This window comes from Chaetodon auriga, chromosome 13, assembly GCF_051107435.1.
Source record: "Chaetodon auriga isolate fChaAug3 chromosome 13, fChaAug3.hap1, whole genome shotgun sequence".
NCBI classification, from domain to species: Eukaryota; Metazoa; Chordata; class Actinopteri; order Chaetodontiformes; family Chaetodontidae; genus Chaetodon; species Chaetodon auriga.
The window spans coordinates 26,118,366-26,130,387 of NC_135086.1; the positions used below are offsets into that span (position 1 = coordinate 26,118,366).

General features: G+C 38.6%; 1 protein-coding gene across 21 annotated transcripts in view; it reads left to right on the forward strand.

Annotated features, from left to right (window-relative positions):
- Nucleotides 1-12,022, forward strand: part of lrch1 (leucine-rich repeats and calponin homology (CH) domain containing 1) — a 210,005-nt gene that overhangs the window by 134,603 nt on the left and 63,380 nt on the right. For all 21 annotated transcript variants that reach the window (XM_076747011.1, XM_076747021.1, XM_076747016.1 and 18 more), the window contains 2 exons: nt 8,486-8,572; nt 9,414-9,491. In XM_076747011.1, coding sequence (XP_076603126.1) covers nt 8,486-8,572; nt 9,414-9,491 — 165 coding nt within the window. The remainder of the gene's footprint in view (nt 1-8,485; nt 8,573-9,413; nt 9,492-12,022) is intronic.

Genomic DNA, 12,022 nt, shown 5'->3' on the forward strand with positions numbered 1-12,022 from the left:
GGCACACACATTTTGTGTTGCATCATGAATCTACTTCACCCTGTGCAAAATTTTCTTCCTAGTATGGCGAACGCATGACCAGCCCCACTCTTCCTCTGATTGGCTTGCCCTGAAATTCTAACCCTAACCAAGCTCACGCCTCATGCCTAAACCTAACCAACCCAACCAAAGAAGACAAGTACTAGCCAAGAGGTAGGGTCGGGTGGGTCATGACTTCAGCCATCAGCAGAGCAGAGAGGGGGACACAGTGAACCAGATGAAGATAAAGATAACGTTTTACTCAAGTTGATAGCAACTACACATGGTACTGTAAGTGCTCGAAACCTTTGCAAGTTAAAAGCCGGTAAGGATGCCTAATCAAAACAGATAAAGTGTAGAAAGAGATACTTTCATTTCCTTTGTCTGCACTCGCCCATCCACCTCCATTTTTTTTACACAGCCAAAGTGCACTGGTTAGTCACAACTGACTTAACTTTAGGGCTGTCAACGAATATTCAAATTTTGAAAATATGTTAGAATTGTAAAAAAAAAAAAAAAAAAAAAAAAATCCTACATTCAATTGTGAAAAATAATATTCAATTGTGGCAATAAAAAAGGAGCAAACAAACAGTTTTAGTAGATGTGCATTGACAGTTCATACTCAGATTTTAACGTGTTTGCACTCATGTATAACCTAAGTGAAACTTGTGGTCTGAGGTATTTGTTTGCATCCAGCTCAAACACAGTGTGGTGATTGCGGTTAGCCATGTGATGTGAGACCTGTGTCTACTATCAATCATGTTTTATATCGAAGTCTGCAGACATTTATCTCTCACCACAATATTCTACAATATTTAGCACACTCTTTCATGCAAATTAGACTCGAATGTCAACTCATTTTGCAAATAAGGGCAGAAATAAGATAATTGTTACACACAGGTGAAGCAACTACAATCAGTAGGTGGTATACAGTATAACTTTGTAGGTTTTTGAGCAGGTTGGACAGTGATAAGACAGTCCCAGTCTTGCGGCAGTGACATTGGTAATTACTTGACACAAAAAAACATGAATGCATGTAAAATATCAGTGAGATTTGGTATTATATATCATTCTAATAAAAGTTATGCATCTAATTTATTGTAAAGCCACAGTAAACAGTAACATTTTACATCCTGATTTAAATGAGCTGACAGTTGTAGCAAATGTCGGGTATTCAGGATGCTTATTCTACAGGCGAGGAGCATAGAAATTCAAAGCTGCTTTACCTTGTTTGGGTTTGATCCTGGGTGCACTTAGTAAACTTGTCTCAGATGACCTCAGGGGACTGGATGCGTCATAATGCCCACAAGCCAACGCAATTGGGATAGGTCATCTGTAAGAACACAGGCATTAATGTAGTCTAATGCCAATACACATAATTAATATACCATTAATTAATTATACCAGGTAAAGCACTACATACATGTATCATTCAATAAGGACATCGCTATGTCCAGCCTCAACCTGGCCACACCCTCCTGGTCCACAGTTATAAGATCAGGTCTTATTGCATGATTTGCTCTGCACACTAAAAAGTTACTGATATTTGTTATGATAATGACTTTTTTAATGATGGCTACAGAGATAATAACATTATTACCTTGCACACAAAAACGCCACGTGACATTGTGTCCTGCTGTTTGAGATGGGCAATTCATTTTTGCATCTAAATCTATTAACTTTCAACATTACTTACAATAAGTGTCCACTATCACTTGTCATAAACTGTGCCAGCTTCCGCATCATATTTAAAAAGGTCTAACAAAAAAAATAAACATTCATATTGTACATGTACAGAGCCCCTAAAGTGCCACGAAGAAAAAAAAAAACTATATCGTGCGCACGAGATACTAAAACGTGCTCTCAAGATACAGTTATTTCCCACGCTTTGACTTGTCCGCGCATACTGCCCTCTGTAGTGACCACTTCAGATGTTCACAGTCACAAACGCACTCAATATGATAGGTTGTTTGCATACCTAGTTGTCCCTTTCCAGAATGATTTACACTTGCAATATTGCAACTCTAAATCATCGTTTTAGTATCTCGAGTGCACGATTTATCTTAAACATGCGCATGTTTTAGTATCTCGTGCTCTCGATTTAGTATCTTGTGCGCACGTTGTAGTATCTCATGTGCTCAATTTAGTATTTCGTGCGCATGTTTTAGTATCTCATGCGAATGATATAGTTTTTTTTTTCTTCGTGACACTTTAGGGGCTCCATATACATGCATGTCAATTGGTGATATATTACTATAGTATGAAGCTGAAATATCTTGCCAGCCCTGCCAGGCTGCAGTCATGGTGTAGGAATCCATAATGCTCCTTCCCACAACTGACAGATAGGCGTGTAACAATCAATAAGTAAAAGGGTGACCTGTGATCCACTGTTTTTTTAAAAGTCTAAAAAACAAACAGTGATGGTTTAAAAAACAAGAACGTTCTTGAATCTTCAACTCCTTTCCTAGGGCCAGGTCCATTAGATTTTCTGAATACACTTTGTAAGGCCTCCTTTCTACTTCTTACCCATATTTCTCTGATTACTATTAAAAAAAAAAAAAAAATCAATGTTTGTTACCCATAAACTGTTACCATGGTAATGGGGAGAGTGTAGATTCACATAGCACTACCCATGTGAAAGTAGGGAACATGGCGGCAATGAACTTCGGTAGTTCAACCATACATGTTCAAACCTGAATCGGATCCTGAAGGGAGGCTCCTACAGAACCTCAAACTCAGAGATTCCAGCAGGACGTTTCTGAATGGTTAGTCAAAAAAATGTCTTTCTATTTTTTTAGGAACTTAGATATTTTAACCTGTTCAATAGCAGTGTGAGATGCATGCAGTTCTGATGGTCAATGCTCACACTAGGAAGCATCAATCCCAACTTGTAGCATACCAGAATGACGGGGAGCAAGAAGTAGCAAGATTTGAATGTGCGAGAGCATGCACATTTAATGTGCGAGAGCACGCACATTCAAATCTAAAACATGGGTGCTATTATTGGTTGCAAATACTGGTATGCAAGGTTCCTTATTGTTTAGCTTCATACATGCATGAATTGTCAATTTTTTTATTTGTTTGTATCAGTGCACATGTGGAAAGTGTGCAACAATGCAGTCAGAGCCTGAGAACATATGCTACCAGGGGGTGCCACAGGTCACATTATCTTTACCTAAACTTATGATCGCAGTGTATGATTGCAGATAGCATGCCACTGCAGATACTGACCTTACGTTATGTGTAATAGATTACAAGACGGCTGCAGCAACTGGATGAAAGGCCTCCATGCATGATACAGCTATGGGGGATAGAGCAGTGAGTTTTATCTGTAATAACCTACTTAACTTCAATGTTCATACACCATAATAAACTAAATATAGTCAGTCAATGCCACAAATTCAGATCATATTTTGTTCTTGAACATATAGCCAAGTTTTTCCAAAGCAAATACTGTATATTGCACATGAATTCACATGAAACATTTTACAGATATACAATAAAAATTTATTGACCGCAGTCATGAATATTTGTACATGGAAATACAGTACAAGTGAAGCATTCACATGAAACATTTTACAGAGATATAATAAAAATGTATTGACCGCAGTCATGAATAACATGGAAATACAGTGAAGGATTCACTGAATCCAAATTAGAAAAATGTGAATACAGATGTTGACATTATAAAACATGTTGACTAACATAATGCTCAATTTTCTCAGTCATTGGGGCTTCCTTGGGCAGAAGATAATGTGTAGTCATCCCATCATGTGTAGTACTTCGGATATGTTGGGAGTTTCCTGACGCCAAGGGAAGATACGGAGGTTTCAAACCATGCCCCTCCTTGATTGAATCTTAACACGTAGCTGGCAATGATCTACTCCTTGTCTGGATGCACATATTGTGAAGACGTGTCCGGCGGGATGTTTATCTTCAGAATCTTAGCTCTGTACGATTGTGGGTTGACAAAGATCTTCTCCACGATCATGTCCATCAAATCATTAATATACCCTGTGCAATACACAGACACACAAAACTCACACACACAAAAAAGTGAATCACTATTATCATTTACTAGATTTTTCAACAACTGTTGATATAGTGACATTTTGCACTTTGAATTTTGTAGTTTCTCGGGTACTTAAGTGTGTTTCTTTTGGTTTATTTTGTTGAAAGTACTGAGTTGCAGTACTTTGTGTCATGTTTATTTTTTGAGTGAAAAAAAAGAAGAAGTTAACACTTACGAATGTGGCCTCTGGTTTGGCTCTGCACTCTCCCTTAATGGACTTTGGAAGCTCAATTTGAAAAGAGGATCCCCTGATGATGTGGTGGCTTGTACTCTATTAGCATTTTTGTTGTAATGCAGTGCATTACAATATTAGTCCTTGCAGGACACAGTAGCCTGGACAGCTGTAACAAAAGTATATTTTTATGATAACAGGGTGTACTTAGGAGTAAAACATGTAAGCACTGTTACAGTATAAATTCAAGCACAAAAGGCTGCAGCAGCTCAGTGCTACACTTGATCAACATGAGGTAACTGTAATGATGCACTGGCCTATATAAAAAGAGAAGTGACATCAACTTTACCATACATGTATAGCTATGCCAACAGCTACATACAGCGTAAAAAAAGATCACTCATAAATAAACTCCAACACAAGAAACTCAATGCACAGACTGGTTGGCTTGGAGTGTAAATTGTGCTCTGATGTAGTCTCAACCATACACTTGTTTTGCCCTGGGCTATGCTAACATATTCCAGTTTAGACAACATCTCCAAATGCACTATTTTCACAAATTCCCAAAACTTAGAACTGGCGGAGGATCTGTGTATGTATTGCTTGACTGACTGGGTCAATGGGTTTGCATGTGGAGACTATGCTGATTCCTAACTCGAAGCTAGCAGTTAGCGTTAGCTTGTGCTGTATGTCAAAACACACACTACAACAGCAAGAGTTCGCGCTAATCTACAAAAGAAACACACATTTATTTATTTGTATAATTACACGTCCCTCCTCTGCAGGTAATCCATGCAAAGCTGGAAGTGACCCCTCCCTTAGAAAAAGTCTCCCGGCTAATCCTGCCTTGTGCTGACCGAGGTTGGAGAAAGTCCGAAGTGTTTAGCACACACCAACAGGTTTTTGCCAACTGTAGCTGGGATGTTGCCTTCAAAAATGAATTCAGTCCACGCTGCTATTCTGTCCTCTGCGGCTGGGAGGCAATGGAGTGATTTGTCCTCATCTCACAGCCAACAACAGAACACTGCATGTGGCACCTCGACATGACGATTCATAACACGGTGCTTTTGATAACAAAATGGCAGATCTGTGAGAAGGTAGCGCTGTATCTGGTGGGTGGAGAGACACCGTACTTATGCCTCACTGGGAAGGAAGATCAAGATCAATATTCCTTTATTTGTCCCGCGAGGGGAAATTTCAGAATACAGCAGCATCAGTAAAGATTAGATTAATATAAGGAGTGCAATGCAGATTAGAAACAAAACAGTATATACAAGTGAGAATTTAAATAAAAATAAAAAGAAAGAAAGAAGGAAGATGGGGAGGGGGCTGGTGGCTGGTGGGTTTGAATATTGCAAATGTGCGGGCTTCTTAGGTAATTATGCATGCCGAATTCGATCCCAAGAGACCCAAAATAACACCCCAAATCCAAGAAAAAGTGACTTTTTCATAAAATGGGACCTTTAAGTGACAAATATCTGTATTATTTGAGTGTCTTGGGGTCTGTCTTTCTTTTTGTGGACTTTGTCTTGACTTTTTCTTTATTGTGTTTGACTTTGACATGGAATATGGAGTCCTGTATTTGTAGACCTTCATATGTCTCCTCTTCAAGCAGCATGCTGCTGACTTTTGCAGACAGAAAGGAGAGTGGTGGATTGAAGGACAGTGTCCCATTTTTTGGGGTGATCAGCCAGCAGTTTGTTCAGGGACCTCAAAATACAGAATTTTAATACAGGCTTTAGAATTTTGGTTCATATGTATAAAAAGGCTGCTCTGTTAAAAACAGCAAACCAACACGGGACAACCGGGATTCATTTAAGTTTTTAAACAAACATACCTCTATCATGCCATTCAGGTTCTCTACAAAGCCATTGGTCTGTAGATAGCAGGGAGAGCAGAGGCTTCTTGTACTGCCCAGCCTGTCACATAAGCCATAATTGACCTTTAAATGGTCAGTTGGACAAACCTGAGAAGTCAGCACAGCAGTCATCACATCATGTATTGAGGACAGATATGGCATTGTTACTCTACGTTGATGCAAAACTCTGAACCCTAGTCTGTTAGCAGTCTTTTAGGTGCATCAAAGTTGTAAAAGAAATCAAGAATACAATTTGTTGCCTCAGCTTCCATTTTGCTCTCGAAATTATCAACCATTACATGTATGTACTGGTTGTCACCATCTGTTAATGTGAGTTTACCCACCAGGGCCATCCCAACAAGTTCCAGAGGCTCTGTAATCTGAGAGAAGAGCAAATGAGAAAAAAGAAAAACATGAGAATGACCAAATCACTGACACATTTGAAAATTCACAGTGTTTGCTATTGTTTCCTTTACCTCTGTTTACCTCTGTTTATATTGTCCCCTTTCTTTAACATTTTTCTTCCTCGACTGACTCCGTGGACACTGAGCAACCTAAAACAGACAACTGTCTTTTAAAAATTATGTTGATAACTGAAAACATTTTGTACATTTGCAAAAATACACATCATGCTCCTTTCTTTCAAAAGCACACCTCAATTACTCACCCACTGTCACTCACAAGGATCACATTCCACTCTCAATGGCAATCACAGACTATCACTTAGTATAAATCTCAGAATAACTGTCACTATCTCTCACATATCTCACAATCACTGTCTAATAACTGTCCAACCCAATCAACAACCCACAAGGTTATGAAATGTTAACTGAGCTCATATAGTATACCACCTACTGATTGTAGTTGTTTCATCTGTGTATAACATTTATCCTATTGTTTCCTCCATTTGCAAAATGAGTTGACAGGCGTGTCTAATTTGGATGAGAGTGTGCTGAATATTGTAGAGTATCATGGTGAGAGATAAATGTCTGCAGACTTCGATATAAAACATGATTGATGGTAGATATGTGTATCACATTACAAGTTGAGGGATTTTTAACTTTCACATCAAACAAGATGACTCCTGAGATCGCCATTGCAATCACAGCCTTACACAGGGGAATATCACCAGTTAATTCAAATTCCGGTTAATCTAATTATATTAATGTTGTTTTACACCAGGGATGGCATGTTGCCTATTTTAAGGATTTGATTCTGGTGGAAAATACAGCCAGTATTTGTACATTATATTGTGAAGTTTCATATTGTCTGGCTACAATATACCACAATTCACTCATATTCAGCTTTGACATTTGTAATGGTTTACCAATGTGACTCCTCAAAAACAAAGCCTACAACACATCTGGCTCACATACAGGAATATCACCAGTTAATTCAACTGACTGCCGCACTCTCAAAAATCGTTGTGTCTGTTATGCAAAAATATAGGAAAATAAGGTCCTTAATAAGATAGTGATTAAGGACTTGGACAAATTCCAGGACACATGGATCAGCACCAATTAGAAACTCTGCACATGTATTAATTGATTTTCAATCAGTGAAAGGGATGTTCTTTTTCATTGACTGGAAATCAAATCTAGGTCAAACTGACCAATTCAACAACATGGTACAGACTTATATTTATGTTGTACTGTGTAGAGATGTAGATCTTTCAAAAACGGTTATATTGAAATACCATCTAAGTAGTATCTCATTGTATTGGCATTCCCTTTTATAGACATAATAAGCAAATATGGTTATTTGAATGGTTCAAACCCATGTGTTGTTTTTAGAGGGAATAATCAAACATCATTTTTGGCCAATTTTGACATACATTTTGAACTGGTTAGCTTAATTTGACACATCTCAAAATTTTGCACCTTTTTTTTCAACTTTGCAATTAGCTTAGATGGAGACTGCATGACTGAGTGCATCACATCAGCAGCAGAGGGAGGAGGGACAGGAGGAAGGACTGATACTGACTGATGCCTGTATTCCTTCTTTGTAAACTTCCTAGTATTTCTGATATCAGTAATGATGTATTTTCACTTTGCTGTTATAAACGTAAGTACATCATGGGAACAGACCTGGGTGCCGCATATTGAGCATTTTATTTGTTTTCAGGGAAAAAAAGGTTGTCACCTTTTGAGACCATCACCAGTTTGCGCTCTTGCACTATTTACTGTTATATTTTTCATGCTGTATCAACACTGATTTTTATGGTTAAATATCATTTGTCATCGATTGAGAATATTCAGAGAGTTGTGGATATTCCCTATTTTCATCATAGTTGTCTGGCACTATGATCTCCACTGTGATATTAGGATATGTGTGTTACTCATCATTTGTGTCTTTGGGGTTACAGTTCAAAGGTCACAGAGGGCACAGAGCTCCACATTGACATGATCAACCAGCTGAAGGAGGCTGTGGAGCTGCTGCAGGATCCCAGCAGGTGAGAACCAGTGTCTGAATATTACAACATCACGGTGCAGATTAGTGTCAGTTCGACTGCTTCAATGTCATTGCCAATATGATAACCAAAACTGTGCTTTTTTTCATACTTTACTTTGCTCACTAATAATATGTTTCTCTACCTTTTATGTTTTCTATTTCAATTCTAATGCAATGGTTAGAATGTTATCTTAACAGTACAACTAGTAGTGGAAACAAAATACAGTGTAAAGTTAACATTGTCATTTTATATTAATATTCAAATTAAATAGCATTCAATTCCCAGTACTTATTATAATGAGCCCTAACCGTTGTATTTTGCAAAGCTTTTTATCAACAAGAAAGCATTCAGTGTTACAAAGTTACATAATCCTGAGAACTTGTTGGTTTAATAACAGTAAATGTTTAAAACTTTTTATGCATACTGTTGCTAGACAGTCATTTTAAATATGTCATCTTGTTTTACCTCAAGCACAGTAGTTAATGAAGAAAAAAATGTTAAGAAATCCTTTAAGAAATTATAGATTCACATCCAAAATATGTCACTTGTTACTTTACATCAAATTTCATCTCAAAGTTTTAAGATAACACATAGAATTTGAAAAATAATCCGCCTGCCAGAGGTGAAATAACAGTAACAATACTATCAGTGAAATAACATAATTCCTCGTTAAATTCTTCTGTCAAATGACTCTGACTGAAGTTAAAGTTGAAGTTAAAGTTAAGTTTTTGTATGTTTATTGGCATTAAGCACACTATAACTTTAGACAATCATGGTTGAAGAGTTTTAAATTTCTAAATCAAATGAATGTATTAATTAATGTTGTACTTCTGTGTATTAGAGTTAACACAGAGCGGAATGACCTGTCTGGAGTTCAGCTCTACCCAGTCGAGATGGTCTCAGTGGAAGAGTCACTCAAGTAAGACTTTGTGTCTGTGTGTGTCTGTGCTTTACCATGTGTTAAACTATTTTATACTATGGTTATGGAAAATACTCATTTCTCTTTACCTGGTAAAATTGTATATCAGAACACCTCAACAGTTATCTTGCAAGGCAGCTGAATTCACAAAATTGCATGAGATCACGCAACACGAGTCCATCTTGCCAGGTTTCAAGTTTTGCGCTTTTAGCCAAACCACAGTCATTCAGACCAATCAACATCTTGTGGGGAATGAGAGTGCAAAATGAGAGTTTTGCTCTCCTACTACAATGTATGGTTCGTTGATCTGATTGGTCGAAGTAAGCCTGTGATAGACAGATGGTTCATCCAATCAGCTGCCAAGTATTTCCTTGAAAATGCCTGCCCTTTTCAAAACTGTTTCCATGAATGGCATCCCAGATAATTCAGTGTAGCATGTGGTGTGTCAGGCTAACTCAGTAGCAGTTCTGTGAAACAGTTGAACATGTTTAGGTCTGAGATTAATGGCTGTACTCCTGATAAAGACCACAGACTAAGGAGTATGTGAATAGTAACAGGAATTTATGGTCACAAAATTAGGATAATATTCAAAGGGAGATGATCCATGTTGATCATCTAAAAAAACAGAAATCTAAAATGAACAAAAATGTATTCAATGTTTTGCATGATTAATGTTGTATTACATTGGATGAGGTTTGTTAATTAACCAGTTTACGGTTGGAACTTTAGAAGGAGAAGTGAAAACAGTGTTTGTGGCTCACCTTCAAATACCTCTGGTGCCATATCCAGGCTGAACTGCCTTTATTGTTGGACGTGTAGGTCTGAATATTACAAGCTGTCCCAGTCTCATATCTTCAGCACAGTACCACAAGTCACAAGGAGCAAACTGAAACACTACAGTGAACAGAGATTAGAGACCAAAGAAAATATGTTATAGATTAACAGATGTCCCGTTATGCTTATAGTATATACTACTGTACCCCAATTTTCAGTCAGGACCACTTTAGTCAAAGTATATTTATTAAGACAGCATACATTACTACAGCATGCATTACATTTGGTGGTATGGCTCCATTCTGACGTGAGTGTGTTTCCACAAATAGTTCACGAGGGAATAAACCAGGAAATAACCAGGAGCTGTGGACATGGCTGGAGTTATTGGAAATACTGGACCCTAAGATGACGGTGTGGAGCAGTGGGCTTGTTACACGGAGCGTTTTGAGTACTTCAGTGAGGCAAATGAAATTGATGATGAGAAAATAGTCCCAACATTTCTTAGTGTAATGGACCCCAAGACTTTTAACCTCCTGCACAACCTGCTGCAGCCAGTAAGGCCTGGTGATAAAACATACAAAGAAATTGTGGATACCCTGACTCACCATTTTTCACCAAAACCTCTAGTAATTGCAGAGAGGTTTAGGTTTCACAGACGCAGCCAGGAGGAAGGGGAATCCGTCACCATGTTTGTTTGCAGCATTACAAATTGGCTGAACACTGTGAATTCAGAGATACACTGAATGACACATTGAGAGACTCGCTGGTGTGCAGCTTGAGAAATGAAGCAGCACAGAAGAAACTACTGACTGAGAGTGATTTGACACTGGAGAGAGTGATTAACATCAGTGTGACTATGGAGATGGCATCAAAGGAAGCCCAGCAGCTACATGCAATGAGCAGAGTGCATCAGGTCAGTGGTGATGGGCAGAGTGGCCAAGGCCCATGTTTTCGTTGTGGAAAAACAGGACATCTTGCATCTGCATGCTGGTGTAAGGACATGGACTGCCGTAATTGTGGAAAAAAGGAACATCTGGAGCTTGCTTGCAGAAATAAAAAGAGCACAGAAAAATCCTCCAAGTCCTGGAACAGGAGAGATGCTGGAAAGCACAAGAAAAAAAGACATGTTCATGCTGTGGAACAAAACAGTAAAGCAACAAGTGATTCTTCAGAAGAAGAGATGAGAATAAATTTTCTCAAAGTACTAAACGTGGATGAGGGCTCAGATGGCTACTGGACCACACCTGAGCTGGAGGGACACCCTGTGAAAATGCAGATTGACACTGGGTCAAGGGCCTCAATCATCTCAGATAGAGTTTACAGGAAGATCATGAGGCACCTTAAACTGCGACCGTCTGATACAGCATTCCGGACATACACAGGACAGCCAGTACCTATGAGAGGGATGACTGACATCACTGTTCAGTGTAATGGCCAAACTGAGACACTCCCTATGTATATCACCAGAGGTAATTACCCTGCCATCATGGGACATTTGTGGCTAAAGAAAATAAAGCTGGACTGGCAAGCAGTACGTATGGTATCAAAGAGCTCCACAGACCTGCAGACTGTTGTGGAAAAACACAGTGAGGTTTTCCAAGAGGGATTGGGAAGCATGAAAAACATAACAGTCAAACTGCATGTAAAGCCTGATAGTAAGCCAGTGTTTATGAAGGCCAGACCAGTATCGTATGCTATCAGAGGCAAGGTGTAAGCTGATTTGGATGCTCTAGTCAAAAACGGAGTTCTGGAGCCAG